Here is a 27,829-nt window from a genome sequence, read left to right on the forward strand (position 1 = left end):
AGCTGTTGCCGCTTTCCTACACCGTCCACCTCTGTGTGCCCCCCACATTACTTCCATGGCAGAATTCCAGCCGATCCTACGACGGAAACGTGGCCAGTCAGCCCATGGATTGGACGGAATTTTAAATGAACGTCTTTGTCGCCTTCCACGTACGCCTCTCCTCTTGTTCATCAAGATTTTAAATGGTTGTCTCAAGTCTGGCGTTTTCTCGTCTTCTCTGATTGAGATCCCCAAGTGGTTCAAAGACTCTACGGTCCCCACCAACAACAGGCCCATCAACCTCTTAAATACCATGGCGAAGGTCCGTGAAACTGTGATCCTCCACCGACTTTCCCAACCTCTGGCGGCGTCTGGGACAATCCGACATGAACAGTTCGGATTTGCTTCGCACCTCACTGCCGAACTTCAGGTCCTACGAATCACTGAACACGTCAGAAAAGGCTTCAACTCCGTCAAGTCGACAGCTGCCGTTTTTCTGGACTTGCAGAACGCCTACGACAAGATCTGGCACGACTACCTACTGCAAAAGGTGCTGACGCAGACCCCTACACCGGATAACTATGTCAAGATTATGGATGATTTCCTTCACAGTAGGACTTTCCCTTGTGGCTGAACAGGGAATGCGTTCCGGCATTCGCCAGTTGTAGGCGGGCACTCCGCAAAAATCGGTGCTGTCTCCTGTTCTTTTTAATGTCTATGTGAATGGTTTGCCGGTCTTCCCCTAGTGCCACCTGGCACAATATGCTGACGACACAGTACTTTACACTACTGGCCGTATCACTGACGCTGTCATCGCCTGCCTCCAGCGACAGGTGGACGCCATCATCACCAGGTGCCAGACAATCAAAATAGCTCTTAATACTGCCAAATCTACGGCAGTCTTTCACGAAACGGCGCGCAGTCCTCATCCTCATTATTTCGATTCCGGCGTGCAGGTGCCCTGGTCCCCGACGACCACGGATGGACCGCAAGTTGCTACTCCACTGTCATGCAGAGTATGTCGCCACCTAGGGGCAAAAGCTGGAGGGAACTTCACGCACATACCAAGCTCCGCATCTACCGAGCATTTATCCTGCCCTCTCTTACGTATGGCTCCACTGCATGGGCCACGATTAATGTCACCAGGATACGGACGTTATAGCGCCTGCAGAGCAAGGTTCTCTGGTAGAGCCTGTACGCCGCACCACTCGTGAGAATTGTGACTCTTCATGATGAAGCAGATATCGTCCCCCTCAAGACGACCAAATGCAACAACCCGGGGAGGCTCTTTTAGAAATGGGTGCCCTGCGGGACGATGTCCATGTGTTACACCACGTTGGGACCACACTTCCACGCCACTGGCATCGACATCTGGTTCTTCTAACTATCCTAGAGGACTCAGATACCGATTTTGGCTAACGACAGACATGGCACGGCCACCGCGACTACATCCTTCGGCGAGACTAGCCCCCCATTCTACATCCAGTACTTGCCCACCCTACCTGCCCATGTCGGATTACGTTTTTCTGCCTGACTGTTGTCGTACGGTCACCGTTGGAGGGTAGTACGGGACTCCGTCGCAGCGTCACACCTCCAAAGTGTATTACAGTGACGCAGTGTCACTGTCCTGTGGATGAATTTACTGCCTCACCAACAGACTTAGACCGCGAAAAACAGGAGACGCTGTATTGTACCGTGTCACATAGGGAGAAAAAACTACATGTTATCATTAAATAATTTTGTTCTGATGTGATATCCATCTATTACGTTATGACCGATGAAAGCCACATCAGTAGAAGATGGAGAAAAATGTACTGGTTCATTCAGAGATTAACAGAAGAAATTAAAGGTTTGACGTATCAAACACACAAGAAACAGGTACACCTACTAAGAACCGTCCGTCACCGCAGGTACAATTTTTAGCCTTTCACTGGCTATGAAATCTACGTAAGGAATGATTGCTGCTGAATGTCTACTTAATTCCAGTGTCCTCTATAGAAAACATATTTTTTTCCCTTTAGATACTATGCAAATGTGGGTTAAGATGCAGTGAGCTGATGCCTGCAGTGAAAATAGCTTTGTTTTCTAAGTCCTATAGGCTTGACTACTCAACACAAGGAACCTTCTTAATGGGTCCTCTTAGTGTCTCATCAGTACGGCGTCGTTGGTCTGGAACTTACGATAATCCCGCTGGATGTCGCCGGCAGGAAACAATTCGGAAGTTTGAGTCTGGCCGTGGGTCATGCACGGTTAAGTCGGCAACTCGCGTTAAACGGAAATCCCCTGAGTAACATTGCATCCTTTCAGTAACTAAAGGGAGAATCACCAATCCTACTACATTTCGCTATGCGTAATTCGCATTTTCATAATCGCGTAACTTCAGCCTCTTCGTCTTTCTTCAGAACGACAGTAATGTTGTCCTTTCGCGATATACGGGGGAATTACCTCAAAATTGTACCGCCAATATGGCAGAAACGTAAAGTGTTTATTGATGTGTGGTTTCCACAAGGATGAATTGGTAGTCATGGGCTCTTACTGTTAGTCGATCAACAGACTGTAATAATACGAAGAAATTGTGTTTTTTGTGCAAACATACACATTTTTTAAATGGGACAATCCCTGTAGACGTTAACAAAATAAAAGTGGCGTGAATTAAAATGTCAGCTGTGTTTTTTTGCAGGATTCTAGTGCGACATACCGCATTTTGAAGAGTTCGCACACCGACACTTGTACAATATCTGTGCTGCACACAACTCAAAAATGGCTCTGAGCACTATGGGACTTAACATCTGAGGTCATCAGTCCCCTAGAACTTAGAACTAGTTAAACCTAACTAACCTAAGGACGTCACACACATACATGCCCGAGGCAGGAGTCGAACCTGCGACGTTAGCAGTCGCGCGGTTCCGGACTGAAGCGCCTAGAACCGCTCGGCGACCGCGGCCGGCTGCACACACTAGTTACGTGGATTCTGACAAACAACGAGATAACTGACCATCACAGGATGTGTTCAAAACGACCACAAGTAGCGGCAATGCAAGCTTCCGTCTTGTGTGGAATGACTGTTGCACACGTGTTAGCATTTCAACAGAGATATCGGAGAAGGCTGCAGTAATGCGTCGAAGCATATCAAGTGTGGTTGTTACATCATTGTAAACAGCGTCCTTCACCTTTTCCCATTGAAATAAATTCTGCAGGCCGTCATATCTGGGGAATGGGCCCGCCTCTGCGCCAATCAAAGAATTTCGCAACAATTCGTGAAGACATCTTGTAGTACTTCGTGCGCTATGAGCTGGACAGCCATCGCGTTGGTACTGCAGATTCCTCCAGTCTGCAAAGGAACGTTTTCAAGTATCCGAGGACGATAGCCTGTTGGGAGGCTGCGATACTTGTGCGCATTCAGTGTTGCACCTATGAAAACATACCAATGACCTGATGGTTCATTATCCCATACCAGACGTTACACTTCATGGACGCTTACGTTCCACCTGACAAAACCACTGGGAACTGGAAACACACCAATAGTCTACGTTTCGGTTATTTACCTAGTCACGATTGGTGATTGTCGCTTCGTCACCTGGAGTATCCTGTCTTAATCCCCATGTATATAAATTAACACGAGTCTCATAATAGTTTCCATGCCGCTCTTGATGGAGAGTGATGTATTACGGATTGGTCTTATGTTGCGGGGGAATGAATAGGACACTTGCCTGATTCCATGCCATTTCCTCATGCTACTGTGCGAAAGCTAACGTGTGGATCAATTGCAATAGCAGCAAGAATATTAATGTCCCTCTCTTCTGTCGTCACTTTTTTCCTTCTGTTACGTTGTCCAGGTGTTACTTTCACGTAATTGGTCGAAGAGGCTGATAAATAACTGCCGAAATGGGTAACGGCTATTGGGGCATATTGAAGCATACACCTTACGAGAACAAACTGCATTCTTCCTAAACTCTCCTTATACCATGAGCAGCCGGCCGCGGTGGTCTAGCGGTTCTGGCGCTGCAGTCCGGAACCGCGGGACTGCTACGGTCGCAGGTTCGAATCCTGCCTCGGGCATAGGTGTGTGTGATGTCCTTAGGTTAGTTAGGTTTCAGTAGTTCTAAGTTCTAGGGGACTTATGACCTAAGATGTTGAGTCCCATAGTGCTCAGAGCCATTTGAACCATTTATACCATGAGCATGTCGGCTTTTTCTACTTTGATAAATCCTAACGTCCACTCACGACCTACGGCTTGACTGTCACACACTGAATAGCAAGTCGCAATGCATTCAAAGAACACACAAGAACAGTGTAAGCACACTGTTCATGATCAAAAGTTCCCGAATCTCTCATGTGATATCATATTCATTAATGACTTTGATTCCAGCCTTTTGCTGCAGTCCACGCAATCGTCACTGCACATGGCGTTCTTGGAATGATTCGTAACACAATGCCTTATAGTCTTCAGATCTCTTTTAAGAATGTCTGCAAGAAAATCTACAGTGCGATCACACAGTTCGTGCGATACTCCGGACGCTCTTATTGTGATCGTTAGGCGGCGTCAAGTAACTGTATAGAACACATTCCTAAAGTCTCGGGGAAGAACAGTTAGAGCATCTACATCTACATCTATATGGCTATCTTGCAAATCACACTTAAGTGATTCATGAAACAAGCTTCACAATAATTCTCTGTTACTCCACTCTCTAACAGCGCGCGGAAAAAACGAACACCAGCACCTTTCCGTGAAACTCTCACTTCCCTTATTATATTATGGTGATCGTTTCTCCCTATGTAGTCGGCGTCAATAAAATGTTTTCGCAATCGAAGGAGAAATTTGGTGCTTGAAATTACATGAGAAGATCCCGCCGCAACGAGAAACGCCTTTGTTTTAGCGACGTCAGCCCGAATCCTGTATCATGTTCGTGACAGTCTCTCCACTATTTATCGATAATACAAAACATGTTGCCATTTTTTGAACTTTCTCAGAGTTCTCCGTTAATCCTATCTGGTCAGGATCCCACACCGCGCACCAGTACGTCAAAAGAGGACGAACAAGAGTAGAGTGGGCAGTCTCTTTAGTAGATCTGTTGCATCTTCTGAGTGTTCCGCCAATCAAGCACAATCTTTGGTTAGCTTTTCCCACAGCATTTTTATATATTGTTTCCAGTTTAAGTTGTTCGTAATTGTAATTCCTAGATTATTACTTGAATTAACTGTCTTTAGATTTGATTAATTTATTTAATCATCTGACCGTAGTTCAACGGATTCCTTTTAGCAGTCACGTGGATAACCTCCAATTTTCATTACTTATTGTTAATTTCCAATTCTCGCATTTTACAGATAACTTTTGAAAATCGTTTTGCAATTTTTTGTGACCTTCTGGTAACTTTACTAGAAGTTAAACGACAGCACCATCTCCAAACAACTTGACGGCTGCTGAGATTGTCTCCTAAATCGTTTGTATAGATAACAACAACAGAGAGCCTATAACAATACCTTGGGGAAGGTAAGAAATCACTTGTGCTTTACTCGATGACTTTCCGCCAATTATTGCAAACTGTGGCCTCTCTGACAGGAAATCACGAATGCAATTCGCGCAACTGAGACGACAATCCATAAGCACGCAATTTGATTACGAGACACGTGTGAGGTACGGCGTCAAAAGCCTTCTGGATGTGTAGAAATATGGAATCAATTTGAAATAATTTATCGATAGCACTGAATACTTCGTGTGCGTAAAGAGCTCGTGTTTCACAATAACAATGCCTTGTGAATCCGTGTTGACGCTGTGACAATAGACCGTTCTATTCGAGTATTTCACGTGGCCACTGTTAGCGGGATCTGTGTTGATTGCTGGAGACCTGATTTTCGGTCAACAGAAATGTCATAATACTTGAGCATAAAACATGTACGAAAAACTCGACAACTCGACAGCTTGACGCCACCGAACTAGGCCTACATTTTTGTTCGTCTGTGCGACGATACTTCTTGATAGCGAGCATACTTTAAGCTTTCGTCCAATAATTAAGAATCCTTCGCACCTCGAGATACCTATGGGACACCGCTGCCAGAAGAGGAGCATGTTCTTTCACTAACTCTGCATAGAATCCTATTGGTGTTCCACGAGGCCAGGTAACCTATCCTCTGCTGATCAGTTTCCGTTGAATTTGTATCCCCGTAGTCACTTATTACGATATTTTTCATCTTGACGTTCGTACGACAGTTAAAACAAGGAACCGCAGTATGCTCTTCCTGAGGCAGACAGTTTTGCCAAAAGGAGTTTCCAAAACATTGGTTCAAATGGCTCTGAGTACTATGGGACTTAACTTCTGAGGTCATCAGTCCCCTAGAACTTAGAACTACTTAAACCTAACTAACCTAAGGACATCACACACACCCATGCCCCAGGCAGGATTCGAATCTGTGACCGTAGCGATCACGCGGTTCCAGACTGTAGCGTCTAGAACCACTCGGCCACACCGGCCGGCTGAATATTTCGGCCTTATCTCTATTATCATCTCTTTTCATATTATTAAAGCGTTAGGACGGATGATTTGGATTCGTTTACTGATGTAACGTAAGACGAAAAGCTCTTGGATTTTCTATCAGGTCAGCAGACAGAACTTCACTTTCGAAATCGTTGAGTGCTATACGCATTGCTCACCTTCCACTAGTTTTAGCTCCGCTCAGGATTGGAAGAGAATCTCTCTTTCCTTTCAGAGCAACTTTCTGAAGTGGATGTCAAATAACAGCAGATCTTTCCCATCCCTCACTACCTTCCTCGGCACATATTTATCTAATTAATATTGGATAACACTCTTGAATAATGCTCATTAAGGCTCAATATTTGCAGGGCTGGAGATGTATGTTCCACGTTGACTGCTCAGGTAATCTGAAATCTAGTACACTATGTACCCTTCACCGTATAGCATAAGGTGGCTTTCTGAGTAGATGTGTTGATATTGATGTACAATATACAGCCAACACAGAATGTAAATCAAACTTCATCCTGCTGTATCCGCCGACGACGGCCATTGTGACACAGACAAGACTTGTCAGATCCCACTACTGGTGGCGCTCCGCCGTGTTTACCTGTACCGGATTTGGAAGTCCCAGCAGCGGATACAGCACCTGCAGCCGCGTGGCGTCAACCAGCGGTCCTTGAGGACGTTATAAACATGCCCGCTCACACACAATGTCATCTACTTTATGGTCCCGTTACTTGAATAGCCCAACCTACCGAAAAAAGCACGCGCTGATAAATACGCATGCTCCATCTATGTTACTAAGCTGTGTTCCGGTATCATCACTGACGAAACCTCATACAAATTTCACGGTCTCTCGGCCGGTTACTGTATTGGCAGCATTTTCACTTCATGCGTACTGAAGACAATACTTGGCCTAGGTCCTGTGTATTCAAAATGTATTTGTGTAACTGTTTTCGTGCTGCTGCTCACATTAACGTGACGTTGCATCCCATCATAAGTCAAACATAGAGAGCTATTGATTGGGGATGTTCATTGTTCTAGTTTTCACTGAGGCGCTATATTGCTCCAGTGGACTGAATTTTAAAATCTGTATATATATTTCATTGCTTTATCTCCAAATTCCATATGCATTTCTTTAAATGTTTGAGTATAAGGATAGTCAATTCAGTTCAGTTCAATTTAACTGAGTTTATTGCTACGAATTTTAGACCTGTTATCTGGAAACTGTAAACAGAGTGTACATATTAGTTAATCCATGAATCCTGCAGGACTGTCCATAAATCCGTAAAAGCCAAAGAAACTTGTACACCTGCCTAATATCGTGTAGCTGCCCCCCGCCCCCCTTCCCCAGGACGCTGAAGTGCCGTAACACGACGTTGCATGGACTCGACTAATGTTTGATATAGTGCTGGACACCATGAATCCTGCAGGGCTGTCCATAAATCCGTAAGAGTGGTAAGTAGGCTGTTTATGTTTTCTTATCGGCAACATTACGTAGCGCTCAATATGACAATCACTGGCTGTGCTGTGTGCAGTCTGTGGCTAGTTTGCATTGTTGTCTGCCATTGTAGTGTTGGGCAGCGGCAGCTGGATGTGAACAGCGCGTAGCGTTGCGCAGTTGGAGGTGAGCCGCCAGCAGTGGTGGATGTGGGGAGAGAGATGGCGGAGTTTTGAAATTTGTTATACTGGATATTATGAACTGCTATGTATATTATGGTTTTTCAACACTATTAAGGTAAATACATTGTTTGTTCTCTATTAAAATCTTTCATTTGCTAACTATGCCTATCAGTAGTTAGTGCCTTCCGTAGTTTGAATCTGTTATTTAGCTGGCAGTAGTGGCGCTCGCTGTATTGCAGTAGTTCGAGTAACGAAGATTTTTGGTGAGGTAAGTGATTTGTGAAAGGTACAGGTTAATGTTAGTCAGGGCCATTCCTTTGTAGGGATTTCTGAAAGTCAGATTGCGTTGCGCTAAAAATATTGTGTGTCAGTTCAAGCACAGTCATGTATAAATGTTCAAAGGGGACGTTTGAGAGTATGACAGGGTGGAGATCTCTTCTGAACAGCACGTTGCAAGGCATCTCAGATATGTTCAATAATGTTCATGTCTGGGGAATTTGGTGGCCAATAAAAGTGTTTAAATTCAGACGAGTGTTCCTGAAGCAACTCTGTAGCAGTTCTGCACGAGTGGGGTGTCGCATTGTCATGCTGAAATTGGCCAAGTCCGTCGGAATGTACAACGGACATGAGTGTATGTAGGTGATCAGGGGCAGGATGCTTACGTACGTGTCACCTGTCAGATTCGTATCTAGACGTATCAGGGGTCCCATATCACTCCAACTGCACACGCACCACATCGTTACAGAGCATCCACTTGCCTGAACAGTCCCCTGCTGATATGCCCGGTCCATGGATCGATGAAGTTGTCTCCATACCCGTACACGTCCATCCGCTCGATACAACTTGAAACGAGACTCGACCGATCACGCAACATGTTTCCCGTCATTAACAGTCCAATTTCGGTACTGAAGGATCCATGCGAGACTTAAAGCTTTGTGTCGTGCAGTCATCAAGGCTCTGAAAGCCCATGTTGATAATGTTTCGTTGAATGTTTCGCACGCTGACACTTTTTGATGGCCCAGCACTGATATCTGCAATAATTTGCGGATGGTTACAAGTTCTGTCACACTCAACGATTCTTTTCAGTCGTCTTTCGTCCCGTTCTTGCTGCATCTTTTCCCGGCCACAGCGATGTTGGAGATTGGATGTTTTACCGGATTACTGATGTTTACGGTATACTCGTGAAATGATCGTACAGGAAAATCTCCACTTCGTCGGTACCTCGGAGATGCTGTGGCCCATCGCTCGGCGCCGGCTGTGCACCAGGTCCGAACTCAGTTAAATCTTGATAACCTGCCATTGTAGCAGCAGTAACAGATCTAACAACTATGTCAGATACTTGCCTTACGTAGGCGTAGCCGACCGCAGCGCCGTATTCTGCCTGTTTACATATCTCTGTACGCATGTCTATACAAGTTTCTTTGGCGCTTCAGTGTATTATGCATGTACATAGCAGTAAATCATATTATCTCCAACGATTGGTAATATTAATGAAGAAATAAAAGAGAACATTTGAAAACATAAGAGACAGTTAAGAAACAACATAAAATAAAGAGGATTAAGTCAAGTTCCAAGTGAATAACTTCCATCTTATATTACTTGATACGTTACTGGCTGCCTGGGAAGAACTCGAGGTTTGCCGACAAACTACAATTACACCTACTTCTAAACCTGTTGTTGCTACACTATTCTGCATCACCCACACTGATGTTCGTGTGCCTCGGTAAGCTACGAGTCTAGTCATACCAATGTGGGTGGTTCTAGCATTCTTTCTTTTTTTTTGTACTTCCTTTTTTCATTTTCTTCTTCAATATGTTTAAAGTTTCTCGTAATTAAATGTATATGTGCCTATGATTATCTGTAATTGAGAAAACGCTTTTGTGACCAGTTGACATTATTTTAATACTCAGAGTGTCCACTTGATGATATAGACTGGAAGATAAGCAGTTATCTTTAAGATATCCGATTTGCTATCCACAAATTCTGGTCACTTACAATTGTTCTCAGATCACAGTCTAATTGTCTGCAGTCTCTCTCTCTATCTGAGAAAGAGCATCTGAGAACGACAGAATCTTCTCCACATTCACAGATTGGTTTTATTACATCCCACTCGATCCAGGTGTTTAGGGTTTGGACTTTGACGTGTTAATAGGTGCACAAAACATCGGTCAGGGACAATGTTGCGCAGTTTGAGCCTGTTCTTGATGCTTGGGAATATGATGTAAATATGCCTTGTACTGTTCCTTGTGTCCCAATCAGACTGCTATTCACCTAACTCCTGGCTCGTAAATGTCTTTTATCAGACATGTACGTTTCAGTGATCTTGTACACACGATTATATTCCTTACATCGCAACCAATACAGCGCTACTTTGTAACGTACCACGATATCCATCGGACATATCACGAGGATTACCAGTAAACACTCTACAGGTGTAATGCGAAAGGCACCGGTGTGCCTCAGAACTACTCTCCGCTCAGTTCATGGCAGTATTGTTTTGTGGCTGCCCATAAAAGGGCAGCGAAGTCCACAATGTTATTGAAAACAGTTTCGTGATATGACCACACCTCACCCAAGCGCAGTTTATAGTTAGCAGTGCCAACACAAGCACTCATAAGCATAATTTTAGCCATTTTTTGAGCAATAGATTTTACATGTTCTATAAAGTTTCTTTTCTCGTCTAGAAGGATGTCTAAATATCTACAATCAGTGCTATGTTTTACAGGTACTCCGACAAGCCTCTGAGAAGGATTTGTACCAAGGCAAAATCTTCCCTTCAGAAATATGTAAATGATTTTATAAACAGCTATAGTCAGTCTGTTGCTCTTGCACCAATGCTGCATCTGAGCATGCACATCAATCGCCTTTTCGTCAAGTCTCGCCATAGAGTCTGCAGACACCACCACTAGGACGTTATCTGCATATGCGGTAACACCTTCAGTAGTATCTGCCCTGTCTAACAGATGTAACAGAAAATCCCACAGCAGTGGACCACTTGAGGACAGCCCTTGTAATCTTTTTGATTACCTTGCTCTGCCTCGCAAGCGACTGGACTCTACGTCCACCACAATAATCTACAAAGCACTTATACAGACATTTGGGGACCCTGAGATCTCTAAGGCGTGCGAACACCGCAGGCTACCGAAGATTGTCCACTGCGCCAGCGATGTTAATCATGAGCGCGACTGCGTACTTCGTAGTCGATTTTTTTAATAATCTGAAGACATCTATTAACGCATCATCTATAGACTTCCATTTCTGAGTCCATGCTGACACTGGTTTAGACCATAGAGCTCCCAGTACGCCTGCAATCGATCAGGGAGTAGACGTTCCAGAACTTTGGTCAAGTTTAATAATCAGATAGGTCTAAAGTTTTTAGGTGATTTCGGGTCTTTATCCTTTCCATTTTTAGTTACTACTGCTTTAGCTGTTTTCCAAATCACCGGGATCCTACCTATACGCAATGCCTCGTTTTGTAATGCTCTCAAATATGGACTATCAATGGACTTACCATCCGCACGACCTCTTGGTAGACGCCATCCAGGCCAGTAGCTTTTCCAGTTTTGAGTTTGAAAACTGCGACTGTAACTTCTTCTTGAGCGAAAGGTGTCACCAGCACCTGATTGTCATATTCATTATCTGGTTCATTTGTAAGCTGTATATGTATTTCAGTATCTGTGTCGATTATCACCAGAAACTAGGGCGGTTTGCAGATATTCAGCTGACTCCCTCCATCCATCCGTCACTGAGCCATCCTGCACACGAACTGTGGATATGATTCTACGTCCCTTAACCTTTCCCGTCAATAAATTTTAGCAGTTGCCTTTGTAGAAATGTCTCCCAGTGTGTGGTTTTAGTTTCCAGCAGCAATGTTTCGTAGCGCATCTTAATTGACCTGTATTCATGGAACCTAGCAAAGCCCTCTGGTTGCCCTAGAGGACATTGATAAGCTGTTCTTCAAGGTCTTGCCCTTCGCTTAAGCGTGGACAGTTCTGGGCTCCAAGGGACTGTAACTTGACTATTTAGCTTTAGGAACATAATGTACTGTGCTCTTTGCAAGAGTTCAGTTAGTAGCTACCCACCTAGCTCTATATGTGCCGGAAGCGGCTCGATTGGAAATGCTACAAAGTAGGTGTCTAAGCCATCCCCAGACATTTTTCCTGATGTCTCTCCCAGTTCTCGTTTCCTCTGCTAGGCTCCCTGTGTTATTGTCTATTACCCCTTCGATGACAATTGCATTATGATCACTACATGTAAGGTACACGAGCACTTGCCAGCTATTAATCTTAGCTGTTGCCATGCGATTTTCTAAAGTGGCATCTATGTTAGTGGCTACACCCACTCGTCCCTCAATGTAACCGAGCGAGGTGGCGCAGTGGTTAGACACTGGACTCGCATTCGGAAGGACGACGGTTCAATCCCGCGTCCGGCCATCCTGATTTAGGTTTTCCGTGATTTCCCTAAATCACTCCAGGCAAGTGCCGGGATGGTTCCTCTGAAAGGGCACGGCCGACTTCCTTCCCCATCCTTCCCTAATCCGATGAGACCTATGACCACGCTGTCTGGTCTCCTTCCCCAAACCAACCAACCAACCAACGCTCAATGTACTCGTGTGGCTACCTGTATTTAAAAGAATGAAGCCCATTTCCTGTATTGCATACTCTCGTATCTCACCTTGCTAGTATGCCTACTGTGCCACACAGTGGATTTTGCATTCACGTCTGGTGCCACGAGGAGACACGCACATCGCCCATATATAGCGAACGCCCTGTGTTTATCTACATAATATGCGGTGGAGTGAGAATGCTGCATGTATATGCTTACTACAAACCACTTATCCTGCGCGTCCTTCACTTCTGCTGCGACCATGTGCTTGTCACACAACTGTGCCATCTTAGTCACAGTGAATTTTCTACTTGTAACGAGAATTGAAGTCTTTGCTTAATCGTGGCCAGAAACTGTCACCATCAAACAGACTATATCAACGCTTAGCTTGTCAGTTATCTTTCGTGTTTCAGTCATTGTCAGTATGAGTCTATATTTCAGTCATTGCCGATATGAGGATATTGTACGCTTGTACGTTTTACAGCAAGTATGATAATGTTAACATGTTTATGTTCATTATTCGTTTCTAGGTAATCAGAGCGCTGATCGCCGCTGGCCACAAGGTGTCGAGCAAAGACAAACAGGGCTCTACAGCTCTGCACCTCGCAGCAGAAGAATTCTATGTAGAGGGTGCGCGTATCTTGCTGGAAGCTGGAGCCAAAATCGAAAAAAAGGACAAATCGGGTCACACGGCGCTCGTACTTGCTGCGCAGAGAGGGCAGGGAGAGGTTTGTACATTTGTTTATTTAAAATTTTTGTGAAACAAAATGTTGGAACAACATAGTTTGCATAGCTTTGCTGTAGCTATATTTAGAATTACATAATAACTCCACTTGATCGCAATTAAGTACGGTGCCCAGCATCTGTACACATCATAATAGCCGTTCTTCAATTTCTCTACATGTACAAGCGTGTACACTAGGTTTTTGTAGAAAAGACGTACCGCCTATTGAGTTTAACCGACACAACCCTGTGTACACCCGTACGCTGCAGAGGGTAACTGCTTCAGCATATCGGCAATCGCTCGCCCTGGTAGAAATACATTGGGCTGACTAAAGTCGTAGGATAGCGGTAACGTAGCGTAAACAAGATACAAAAGACAGTGAATTGGTAGAGCTATCATTTGTACTCGGATGATTCATATGAAAATTTTGCTACGTGATTATGGGCCTCACGACGTGAATTATCAGGCTTTGAACGTGGAATAGTAGTTGGAGGTAGATGCATGGGACTTTCCATTTCGGAAATAATTAAGGAATTCTGTGTTCCGAGATACACAGTCTCACGAATATGCCGAGAATACCAACTTTCAGGCACTACTTCTCACCAAGTACTTCACAGTGGCCGACAGCCTTCACTTAATGACCGAGAGCAGCGGCGTTTACGTACAGTTTTCAGTGCTAACAGATAAGCTACATTGCGTGAAATGACCACAGAAATCAACGTGGGACGTACGACAAACGTGTCCATTAGGATAGTGCGGTGAAAGTTGGCGTTAATTGGCTGTGATAGCTGACGGGAGTGCCTTTGCTAACAGCACGACGACCTAAGACGACTGGGAAACCATAGGCTATTCCGACGAGTCCAGATTTCATGTATAAAGAGCTGAAAAAAGGGTTTGAGTGAGACACAGATTCCACGAAGCCATGGACACAAGCTGTCAACAAAGCGTTGTGCAACTGTCGGTGGCTCCATAATGTTGTCGGCTGTTCTCTGGCCCAACTGAACCGATCATTGACTGGAAATGCTTACGTTCGTCTACTTGTAGACCATTTACTGTCTTTCCTGGACTTCATATTCCCAAAACCATTATGGAATTTTTATGGATGACATTGAGCTATGTCAACGGGCCGCAATTGTTCGCTATTGTTTTGAAGAATATTCTGGACAATTTGAGTGAATGACACGACTACCCATCTAACATTTATGGGACATAATCGAGAGGTCAGTCTGTGCACAACATCCAGCGCCGGCAGCGCTTTCGCAATTATGAGCGGCTATTGTGGCAGCATGTATGGATATTTCTGCACGGGGCCTCCAACATCTTGTTAAGTCCGTGCGACGTCGAGTTGCGTCGCTACGCCTGCCTAAAGGAGGTGCGGCGCGATATTAGGAGGTATCGTATGACTTTTGTCACCTCAGTGCATTACCAACACCCGTGCAGCTACGAGCATACGAGATGCTACGCTAGTCCACCCACACAGTCGACTGAGACGTCATTTTGGCTCAATCGGTGCGGCAGACATCTCTTGTAGAGTCTGATACTGTAGTTGCATGAGGATCTCCATGATGCAACGGTAAGAGCTGAGCGTTGCAGTAGCCATTTTATTCCGGAGCAATGAAACAATTGAGCAGTCCACAGAGCTGAGAAAACGATTGAGACACTATTCCAAAACGCGAAAAGTCATAAGAAAGTAAAAGATCTTAATAGGGACTTACCTTGAGCAAAGACAGTACATAAGTGATATCTGACGTCATTTAGATAAACTGAGTTCTGTACACATACTTTTACTATGTTTGAGGTCGATAAAAGTAACGCCTGACCACTCATTCAATGTAGCAAGCCACAAATATGGTTTCGGTATCATCTATGTAAGATGACCGTTCCGAGAATGACGGAAAACTGCGCTAGGGAGGGCAGACTGGATGAAGCTTGTTGGAAAGGCTTACACCCAAGCAAGGTTCTAAGGCGATGAGAAGAAGAGGAAAAAGAAGAACAAGATGAAGGAGGAGGATGTGATGAAAGGAATGACATCGATTGATATGTTATCTGGTCCGACGATCATTGCACTATCACGTTTTTGTAACTTTGAGAAATGTATATACTGATAAATCAAAACACCTCTTCATAGTTCAGTATTTAGTTCGTAAATAACTCACAGACGACGCTTATGACGACATCGGAGATGATTATGTATGCTGACAATTTGGCACACATCAACTCACTCTGAAGTATCGCTTGATGTCTCTGAAGTCTAAAGACAACCTTGTGCGTACCAATCTGCGGAATGTAGTGTCACAAAACCAAGCCTGAAGTTGCTTTTAGTAAAAGGACTGAAGTTCTTGAAGGCTAAGGTTAATTTATACCAGTATTTACTTAAGAGTTGTTTTGTTGCATACTAAACTTATTTGTACGTGTATTAATGTAGCCGTGGCATCAATACTTGAGTCCATTATTTCCACAGACGTGTCTGCTATCTTATCAAAATAAAACAAATGTATTTTTTTTTTTCGAAATTTAAAACATCCGGGATTTGTATGTAATGTATCTCATCGCAAAGTAATTGTAATATTAATTTCAAAACTCGTCTTAAATTTAATGACTTTCTTACATTTCCGAAGTTACGGAGAATTTAATAATATGATTTATTTTTGTAACATTAACTTCGCTAACGCGTTTAGATTACAGTAGTAGGTGTAAAACATGGAATTTTCTGTTCTCCAGAACTTCCTGAGTAAATGTTATTTTTCCAAACGGTCTTTAAATTTCTTCTGAATATTATAGAACAGCTTTCTTCTCTCATGTGTGACAAAAGTTTAGTTCGACTCCCGTGGAAAATATGATCCTATTATGGCCAGTTACTACATATCCTCAGTACATGGTAGCAGAATATGGGATGAAGTATTCAAGTAATTTCAACATACGAAATATGGATATCTTACGGGAATTCCTAAACATAATTTCGGAAGGAATCAGCAAGATATCAGCAATGTTTTGCTGCTGTCATAAGTATGTTTAACGTGTAAAGAAAAAGTGTAACTAACTTGAAATAAAATTTATTTAGGGTCAAAGAGTATCCTGTAATGGTACCACTATCGATTTTGCTTCCATAATCGATAATGAATTTGTAACAATGCCACGTTTTACAACAGCTAAGGTAATTGTCCATGTTGATGAAATTATCTGCCGCTTTTGCCGGTTTTCGGATGTACAGCTCATACCATGCGAATGACGTATGATGCATCTTAGGCTAAAAGAATTATTGAACAATGTGTAAAGAACACAAACGTTACACCCACCTAGAGTAGACATCTGGATCAACTATCGCCGAACACTGTCTCATCTGTGTCCGCATCTCATGGTCGTGCGGTAGCGTTCTCGCTTCCCACGCCCCGGTTCCAGGTTCGATTCCCGGCGGGGTCAGGGATTTTCTCTGCCTCGTGATGGCTGGGTGTTGTGTGCTGTCCTTAGGTTAGTTAGGTTTAAGTAGTTCTAAGTTCTAGGGGACTGATGACCTTAGATGTTAAGTCCCATAGTGCTCAGAGCCATTTGAACCATTTTTGTCTCATCTGTAAACATGGAATAGAATAGTAAGAACTTCTGAGATACTGTGATAAAGGCGTCAATCTAGATTACAGTGACAGATCATTTCATTAACAGCTTTAGATTTTCCATTCCTGGGTGATTCGTGTGTTATCTGAAACTTTAAACGAAAATGCCATGTAGCCAGACTCTACATGTGGAGAGTATCGTCTTCCCGGTGTCGTTTTACGAGCCAGTTACATTCAAAATCACACCAACACATCATACCCCAGTCTACAGGATCTACATTTACTCTCTGCAAGCCATCTCGTGTTGAATAGCGTACTTCTCATTCCACTAGCTTTTCAATTTTGCCTAATTCCATTCGCGTATGGCACGTGGGAAGAAAATCAGCCACTAATATTTCATATGAGCCCATCTTTCTCCGTTCTCCGTTTTTCTCGCTGTGGTTCTTCCGCGTGACAGATGTGATAGAAACTAGTACGTTGACCAACTTTCCTAGGAACTTCATCGATTGCGACTCTATCTTCCTGCTAGGAGTTTAAAAGATGAGTTTTTATGTCTGTAACGTTTATTGTCGTCTATGGGGACCACAGACCAGGCCCTTGCTTTTACTTTTATGCCCACCATAATCAGTGAAAGTCATTTGATCCTTGGAACAGCGCTGCATTTTCTTAATACAATACAGTGAGGCGGATATACTTTGAACAAAACAACTTACCAAAAATTCACTGAATTTATTGACCTCTCAACTACAACAACACCTTGAACTTAGTATGTACAAACATCAAAAAATGTTTTGCATCATCCCAGTTCCCAGAACCCCTGAAGATAGACGCTGCCTGTGGATATTATATCACAGACACAGTCCCTTAGCCTGTTGAGAGATGTCACTAAACACGCCTAAAGACGTACGCAACCATGCATGAGTAGCACTTATTAGACGTAGGGGTTCCGACAGTCGATTAGTTCCGGTCATTCAACCAGGAAGAAGGTACACGGCTCGTACCGTCTGTAGTTCAACCATGCCTAGACGGTCAGTACCGCGGTTCGATCGAATTCGCATTGTTACCTTGTGCCAGGAAGGACTCTCAACAATGGAAGTGTCCAGGCGTCTAGGAGTGAACCAGAGCAATGTTGTTCAGATATGGAGGAGATACAGGGAGACAGAAACTGTCGATGACATGCCTCACTCAGGCCGCCCAAGGGCTACTAGTGTAGTGGATGACCGCTACCTACAGATTATGGCTCGGACGAATCCTGACAGCAACGCCACCATGTTGAATAATAATATTCGTGCAGCCACAGGACATCGTGTTACGATTCAAACAGTACGCAATACGCTGCATGATGCGCAATTCACTCCCAACGTCCATGTGAGGTTCGTCTTAGCAGCCATGACAACACGCAGCGCGATACAGGTGGGCCCAACAACATGCCGAATGGACCGCTCAGGATTGGCATCAAGTTCTCTTCACTGTTGAGTGTCGCATATGCCTTCAGCCAGAAAATCATCGGAGACGTGTTTGGAGGCAACCCAGTCAGTCTGAACGCCTTAGACTCCAGCGAGTTCAGCAAGGTGGAACTTCCCTGCTGCTTTGGGGTGGCATTATGTGGGGCCGACGCACGCCTCTGGTGGTCATGGAAAGTGCCGTAAAATCTGTACGATACGTGAATTCCATACTCCGACCGATAGTACAACCATATCGGCTGCATATTGTCGCATTCGTCTTCATGGACAATAATTCACGCCCCCATCGTGCACATCTTGTGAATGACTTCCTTCAGGATCGCTCGACTAGAGTGGCCAGCATATTGTCCAGAGTTGAACCCTATCGAACATGCCTGGGCTAGATCGAAAGGGGCTGATCATGGATGAAGTGACCCACCACCCACTCTGAGGGATCTACGCCGAATCGCCGTTAAGGAATGGGACAATCTGGACAAACAATGCCTGATGAACTAGTGGATCGTATGCTTCGACGAATACAAGCATGCACCAGTGCAAGAGGACGTGCTACTTGGTTTTAATTGTACCGGTGTGTACAGAAATCTCGACCACCACATCTGAAGGTCTGCAATGTGTGGTTTTGATGAGCAATAAAAATGGCGGAAATTATGTTGATCTCTATTCCCATTTTCTTTACAGATTCCGGAACTCTCTGAACCGATGTGATGCAATGTGTATTTTACTTGATTATTAACCATTGCACGAATGTTCAGTTTCGTCATATTCGTGTTTCATATGAAACATTCAACAGCTGGGCCTCGTCTAATTATTTCCAAGTCCACAGTTGTCCATGACCTTGTATGACTACATTCAACGACTGCCAGAAATATTTCAAAAGTCCTATGACTGTAGGAAATGTTTTAAAGTTCAACGACTGTGGCAAATGTGTCGAGGTCCAGCAACTGTAGGAAATATGTCGAAGTCCAGCGACCGTAGGAGATACTTCAAAGTATAACGATTGTGGGTAATATTGCAAAGGCCGATGACTGTCGGTAGCATTTAAAATGTCAACAACAACTAGAATATTTCCAAGCCCCGCAACTTAGAAAAATTGGTGAATCTCCCCAAGGAAAACAATGCAACAGTTTCAGTGCTCATCTCCCAACACATCCTACTTACACAAATTGTATCACGACACCTGTGAATATTACTGTCTGTAATCATTTCTATAGGAATTACGTTTTGCTTTGCCATTTAAAAGTTTTGTAGTTCACATCATGCTACGTGCTTATAAATTTTCTGTAATGGTTAGTCCTCGAATGATGTCTAAAATCTGAAAAAAAAACAATAGCCTCGCGCAATCTCGATCCTCGTACCTCTTTTGCTTAATAAATCTTTGATACTATTCGACATCCCAAAGCATTGATGGTTACATGAAAATTCTCAGTGAAGTCAGTATAGTTTAACATAATGACTCTTTTACTTATTCAAAATCCTTTCTACACCTTTCAGTAGACCACCAGTCCACTTTCGTTTTCACCAAACTATCCGTAGGAACACAACCAGATCCTGAATCAGTTAACTTATTTACAACTTTCTCATTTATTTTCTCTTCAATTGTAGACTGCGACTGAGTTTCCATACTGGTTTTGTTTCCAAAAACGTGTTCTTCAACAACTCTTGCTCCTGGCATAGTATAAATGCATAGTGACCAACTGTTTCTTTTCCTCCAACAGTACTCCACACGATTTTCTTGGTTAGCGACAATAATTTAATTCTCACCAGCTGGCACTACAACAATATTTGCCCATTATTATTTGCACAATGGTCGTGGATTTTGCCAAGAACATCTTAGTTCCTCATATCCATCTCCTCTCCTCTGTTGCCGGCCGCGGTGGTCTAGCGGTTCTGGCGCTGCAGTCCGGAACCGCGGGACTGCTACGGTCGCAGATTCGAATCCTGCCTCGGGCATGGGTGTGTGTGATGTCCTTAGGTTAGTTAGGTTTAAGTAGTTCTAAGTTCTAGGGGACTTATGACCTAAGATGTTGAGTCCCATAGTGCTCAGAGCCATTTGAACCATTTTAAACCTCTCCTCTGTTTCCTGTTTTGTCTGGGCTGTCATACCTCTAAATCTGTCGCTAAAATCTGGATGTGTATTATGTGTTACTTGACAATAATTCACCGCAAGTTTATCATAAACTCCAGCATCTATTCTCTGTCTCTTCATATTACCGTTAAGTGTATTCCGCTTACTCTCATTCCCTTTCTCAGAATACCTTACGTAATCAATCAGATCTAGAAATGTCATTAACACTTGGACATTCTCCCAAGTTCTACGTATTTTTCTGTATTTTTCTGTATTTCTCCATGTTGACTTGGTAATTAGTGTTGGAATCAGATGTTACTCAACAGTCCAGTGATTCAGATATTTGGCATGAGTTATATGGCGCTCCACAAAAATCCTGTATCTACCAAATGATTCATTATAAATTCGTCTTAATGGCTGTATGCTGTAGCCTTAAGAACTTCTGGATCCATGATGACTCTTAAATTTCTCATATGACTCAGATCTCTCTAGTTTACCAGTCCCCATTACACAGTACTATTTTCTAAATGGTGGATTGCAAATCACGTTGCAGTAGGTTAAGTACCTTCAAAATTTCTCAGAAACAAACTAGATGAGATTTACATTGAGAATCAAAGACAGAAACTCTCTATGCGACGTCTTTGCCCACTTCAAAGCAAAAATCCTCCGACCAGTCTACTTCTACACCCTCTTTGATGTACACTGATAACCGCTGAAGCCTCGTTGCGTTTTCCCCGAGTGCTGTACAGTGATGAAGTATTTTCACTTTTAACATTTGTACCTCCCTACCATAGTTTTCCACATCATGTCACAATTCACCAAGCATGACACGGATACTGTCCACAAACAAACTACTCTCTCTGTCTTTTTTTTTCCACGTCTACATTTCAGCAATATATTTGCTTACCCTCTGCTCTAAGGCCTCTTACCCTATTTCGACGATTTTAATTTCAAATATATCTACTTCATACACCAGGGTTTAAGCTCATAGCGATCTTCCAGTTCTTTACTAAGTGGTTACGTGATTGAAGCATGCTTTATTACCTGTTGTCTACTTTTCCGTCTCCTTTATATTCCTTGAAGTGGCGTCTCGCGCTGAGATTAACCTGTGTTCTTGCACCGATGTTATTCACAAACACGATTTCTTCTTCCGTCAGTGTGTGTATATACAGGGTGAACATTAATAAAAGGGATAAACTGCAGGCAACAAGCTGCAGGGACTGATCCCTGACAGAAAATGGAGGAGAAAAGATCCTATGAACATGTATCGGGAAATGCATCGTTGCCACGGTAAACGGCGCCGACGAATGACAGTTCCTCTTGAAACGTCCCCTTTGAACAATTATACAAGACGGTGCTTAAACTGACACACAATGTTTTTAGCGCAACGCAATCTGACTATCAAAGATCCCTGCAAAAGAATGGCCCTGAGTAACATTAAACTATACCTTTCACAAATCACTTACCTCACAAAAATCTTCGTTACTCGAACTACTGCAATACAGCGAGCGCCACTACTGCAGGCTAAATAAAAGATTCAAACTACGGAAGGCACTAACTACTGATAGGGATAGTTAGCAAATGAAAGATATTAATAGAGAACAAACAATGTATTTACCTTAATAGTCATAATATATATAGCAGTTCATGACAAATTACAAAACTCCGCCATCTCTCTCCCCACATCCACCACTGCTGGCGGCTCACCTCCAACTGCGCAACGCTACGCGCTGTTCACATCCAGCTGCCGCTGCCCAACACTACAATGGCAGACAACAATGCAAACTAGCCACAGGCTGCACACAGGACAGCCAGTGATCTTCATACTGAGCGCTACGTAACGTTGCCAATAATAAAACATAAACAGCCTACTTACATAAAGAAAACATAAACAGCCTACTTACATAAAGAAAACATAAACAGCCTACTTACATATCCCCCATGCTCCCCACAAAAAATTTTACAAATTGTTGTGGGCAGTGGCCAATAATAGTGTAAGAGGTTTATCAGCACAGTCGTGTATAATTGTTCAAAGGGGACGTTTCACTCTGAACACATCCCATGTGTTCGTTTTATGTTGCAGGCTGTGTGGTTGACGAAGCGTACCGTAAGTAACGTAATGGTCCAGTATTCGCGACGGAAACGAGCCGAGATGGTGTTTGTGCATGACCAGGAAGATGGAAACGGTCGAGAGGCAGCACAGCTACGTCAAAACAAATACCCTCACAGACACCAAGCATATCACAGAAAATTTCAAGCCATTTTTGGGCGATTGTGTAACGATTGGTCTTTCTAGACACACGAACGTGCAGGAATGTGGAGGATTGTGCATGCCCCTGAACTGGAACTTGTTCTAGGGTTCGTCTCAATGTCCTGTAGAGCCAGGTCCTCCACATCGGGTGTACGCACAGCCCGCCGCATCCCTGCACTTTCGTCAGTCTGAAAAGACCCATGATCAAACAAATTCACATGGTATACGCGGTGCTGCCTCCCGAACGTTTCCATCCCGTTGGCTGTACGCAAACAGCATCTTGGCTTGTTCCCGACATGAATACCGCTGCTGCTTACAGTGCGCTGCGTCGATCACAGAGCCTGCCACACACAAAGAACACATGACTTGTTGTCAGAGGAACTGTCATTCTACAGTGACAACGACGCATTCCCGGACACACGTTCGCAGAAAATTTTTTCCTCCAGTTCCAGTCAGGATTCAATCCTTGCAATCTCGGTTTTATTAGTGTTCATCTCGTATATATCAACACAACACTCAGTTGTAACGCTTCTGTGGGGAGGTTGGCGTCGCTGCAGGAACAGCTCAGCGTAGTCTCTTCCATTTCATTCAGTGAACCTGTAGTGGTGGTACCCGTAAACCTATTATTCACCTGTTACATTTCAAACTAAGAAAAATAAACCTAAGTCAGAACAGAGTAGTATTAAATGCAAAACTGAAGTGCCCTTATACGAAAATACTCAGAAAAAAAAATCCGTCCGCACTCTGTCGGTGAAGTTTTGGTTCACTCTGTATATGTTACAGTCCACAAATCTTCAAAAAAGAAGTCTCCTCATAATGCACAAATTATAACAATTTCGGAAGTCATATACACGTAAACATTATATAGGAACTTCCTATGGAACGCAATGATATACTGACATTATACAAGGTGTGCACAAACTTGCTAGTACCGTGGGCCTGAAATGCCTCAATGTGACTAAGTAAGGGCGGCATATAAAATAAATCTACAGTTCACATCATTTGCTTTACAAATATTCGCTTTATTGAAATTTTACCATTTTCTTACTATTTACTGGGGAAGTAAATGTTTACAGGTTCACAGAAATGGTAAAACTGTTACTTACCTTCGTTCCAAAACTTTAGCGCACTAATGTATGAGGTAATGAAGCTAACTAGCGTAAGGTAAGTGCTCAAATCACTAAGACTGAACAATGCCGTTACCTGCAGGACCACTTGCAGATATTGTTATAGCGACTGCATTGTTGTTCGAGTGCGCGACTTCAAAAATGAGCAGTGTGCCATGAAACAAGTTATTATTCTGACTTGCGATTCTCCTGCCCTAACTCCAGCTTCATTGAAGTGGCCGAAAAGAATTAAGTTCCGCGAAACATCTCTCCGTTTCCTTTTGACGAGGAAATTACAAATGAGTAAACAAATTTGCAAAAATGAACAATGAGGAGTCGGTTTTCGGGTGCTAGTATAGAATAGACGGAAAAAGAAGTTACAGGTCACTTTGTAAGTTCCGAAGGTTAGGAGCAAATGCAGTGAGAAAAACTGGCAATCTAGCAGGCTGACTGCTTGGACGAACGTCAAACGCTGTCAAGTAGCACCTAAGAGGGGCGCTGATTTTGGGGTTAGAAAGGATGTTTGCAGGTGACTCAGGAGACTCAACAGTCTGAATCAGTTTCATTGTTTCCTTGACAGTAACTACTGTATTGATGGCTAATACTGAGCACTGGAATAGCAAAGGATGCAACTGGTTGCATAACAGCAGTCAGAGACTGAGTCTTCGGCATGAGAGGTAAGAGAAGTAGCAATTACTAGCAGAATAGTGAAGCACAACTCTGGGAGAAGCGCTCCAAGTGAGAAACACAGTCTTAGTCAGTGAGTAAGGGAATTGGCGTGCCAACAATTTGACTAAGAACTCACTTCCATACCGAAGTCAAGAGTGTTTAAGGGATGGTGGTGGCGCCCAGATCCTCTCTAGGTGTAGTAATCCCGCTATTCAACCGCGCTGTATGGGCATCGACGAATATGATGTGAAGCTCTGCACCTACAGGGAGCCTCTGGACAACCATATCAAGATTCCTGCCCTTCTCCTACTCCGTATGGAGGGACGTTCCAGGCTTTCACGCTACCAAACTCTAACTTTGGTAGCAATAGCGTCCATTTCGTATAATATATGTTAAGAAAAGGCAAACCTACGTTTATAGCGTTTGTAGGTGCGGAGAATAGTTTTAATAATGTTGATGTGAATACATTCTTTAAAATTATAAAGGTAGGAGCAGTGATAAAATACTGGAAGCGGAAGGCTATATACAGCATGTAGGGAAATCACACAGCAGTTAGAAGAGTCAAGGGGTATGAAAAGAAATCAGTGGTTGAGAAGGGACTGAGACAGTGCTGTAGCCTACCTCCAACGTTAATCAATATGTTCATTGAGCAAGCAGTAACGGAAACCAAAGAAAAATTTTAAGTAGGAATTAAAGTTAAAGTAGAAATAAAAGCCTTGAGGGTTGCAATTGCAATGCAGTCAGAGACAGAAAAGAACTTGGGGCCGCTGTTGAACAGAATGGACATGCCTTGAAAGCACAATATAAGATGAGCATCAACCAAATGAAAAAACGATAATGGTGACGCTGAGGGCATAGATTAGGAAACGAGACACGAACAGTAACAGAAGAATTTTTAATTTAGGGGAATAAAATAACTGATGATGATCGAAGTAGCGATGACATAAAATGTAGACTGGCAACGGCAAGAAAAGTATTTCTGAAGAAGGGAAGTGTGTTAACATCGAATATAGATTTAAGTGTTAGGAAGTCTTTTCTGAAGGTATTTATGTGGAGTGTAGCCATGTACTGAAGTAAACATGGGCAGTAATCAGTTCAGGCTAGAACTCAACAGAAACTTTTGAAATGCAGTTCTACAGAATAATATAAAATGAGTTGAAAATGTAATAATCGTTGGGTACTTTAAGGCAGCTGTACGCGAATCAAAAGGGGAAAGGATTACAGGAGAATATGGATTAAGCAATAGGAATGAGAGAAGGAACAGACTGATTGAGTTCTGCGAGGATTATAAGTGGAGGAGGTGTACTTGGAAAAGACTCAGAGATATGGGAAGACTCGAGTTGGATTATATCACCGTCAGACAGAGACGCCGAAATCAGATATTGGATACTAAAGCGTATCCAGGAGTGTAAATAGACCCGGATCATATTTTAGTAATTATGAGGAGTATATTGAAGTTTAAGAGAAATGACAAGAGAATTGCCGCACGGGATTAGCCGAGCGGTCAAGGGCGCTGCAGTCATGTCCTGTGCGGCTGCTCCCGGCGGAGGTTCGCGTCCTTCCTCGGGCATGGGTGTGTGTGTTTGTCTGTAGGATAATTTAGGTTAAGTAGTGTGTACGCTTAGGGACTGATGACCTTAGCAGTTAAGTCCCATTCGATGTCACACACATTTTTGACAGAAGAATCAGTGTGGAAGGAAGTGAGATACTGGAACACAAACGAATGATGAGAAGTCTCGTAAGTTCGCTCACTACATGGATACTGAGATAAGGAACATCACAGTAGACAGTTCAGTTCCGGAGTAATGGACATCTCTAGTAACGGCAACCATACACGTTGACCAGTCAGACACAGGAGCAAGAAGGTAAGAAATATTGGGTAAAGGAAGAAGTAATTCAGTTGATCGCCGGCCGGAGTGGCCGAGCGAATCTAGGCGTTTCAGTCTGGAACCGCACGACCGCTACGGTACCAGGTTCGAATCCTGCCTCGGGCATGGATGTGTGTGATGTCCTTAGGTTAGTTAGTTTTAAGTAGTTCTAAGTTCTAGGGGACTGATGATCTCAGGCGTTAAGTCCCATAGTGCTCAGAGCCATTTGAACCAATTCAGTTGATCGACAAAAGGAGGAATTATTAAAACGTTTAGGGAAAGACGAGAATACAGCAATATAAATCACTTAGAAATGAAATTTGAAGTAGCAGCCAAGACGAAAAGACTTCTAGAAAGATGTGAAGAAACTCAATGAAGAGTTCAAAGGGAATTCCACTGTTAAACGCAGAAGAAAGAGCGAGTATATGGAAGGACTATATTGAAGGCCTTCACGAGGGGGAGGACTATTCCGGTTACTTGTTAGAAAAAGAAACGGGAGTCGAGAAGGAAGGAAGGGTTCTCATATTTGAGTCAAAATTTATAAGAACTCTGATGGTCTTGTGAACAATTAAAGTGGAAGGGATGCATAACATTCCGTCGGAACGTCTAAAATGGTAACCAGACTACTTATCAAGTTGGTGTGCAGAATCCATGCTATTGACGACGTACCGCCAGACTTTGGGAGCAGCATCATCCACACATTTTCAAAGAAAACAGGGGTAGATAATTGCGAAAACTATTTCACAATCAGCTTGACATCTCATGCATCCTACCTGCTGAAAAGTTTAATAAACAGTAGAAAATGCAGCATCTGTTAGATGACCACCAGTTTGACTTTTAGAAGAAGCAGAGACACCAGAAACGCAGATCTGACGTTCCAATAGATGAAGGAAACAATACTGAAAAAGTGCAAGATATGTTAACAGGATTTGTCGATCTAGAAAAAACGCTCAAAAGTGCGAGTCTGAAAGATGTTCGAAACTCTGAGAATGATAGATTTACCAGCAAGGAAAGATGGGTGATACACAATATGTACAAGAACCAACTGCTCCGATCAAAAAGGGTGAAATACAGGGATACATCCTTTCGTCCATACTGTTTATTTATATATTCAGGAAGAAAAGACGGAAATAAAAGAAAGTTTCAAGAGAAGGATTAAATCCAGGGTGAACGGATATCGGTGTTGACATTGCCATCCTAAGTGAAAGTGAAGAGTTACAGAATCTTTTGAATGTGATGAAAAGTTTAATGATTACAGAATATAAACTGGGAGCAAATCGAAGAAAGAAAAAAATAATGAGGAGTGGTAGAAACAAGAATAGCGAGTTGCTTAGTACAAAAATTGGTCGTCACGATATAGATGAAGTTAAAAGAATTGTGCTGTCTCTGAAGCAAAATGACCCATGATGGACGAAGGAAGGAGAACATAAAAAGCAGAGTTTCAGAGGCCAAGAGGGC

General features: G+C 43.2%; 1 protein-coding gene across 1 annotated transcript in view; it reads left to right on the plus strand.

The window, feature by feature from the left end:
- The window catches only part of LOC126176432 (ankyrin-3-like), a 201,088-nt gene that overhangs the window by 55,325 nt on the left and 117,934 nt on the right, over window positions 1-27,829 (plus strand). The window contains exon 4 of the mRNA XM_049923589.1: window positions 13,208-13,405. Within this exon, the coding sequence (XP_049779546.1) occupies window positions 13,208-13,405 (198 nt within the window). The remainder of the gene's footprint in view (window positions 1-13,207; window positions 13,406-27,829) is intronic.

The sequence above is a fragment of the Schistocerca cancellata genome, chromosome 3 (genome assembly GCF_023864275.1).
Source record: "Schistocerca cancellata isolate TAMUIC-IGC-003103 chromosome 3, iqSchCanc2.1, whole genome shotgun sequence".
NCBI classification, from domain to species: Eukaryota; Metazoa; Arthropoda; class Insecta; order Orthoptera; family Acrididae; genus Schistocerca; species Schistocerca cancellata.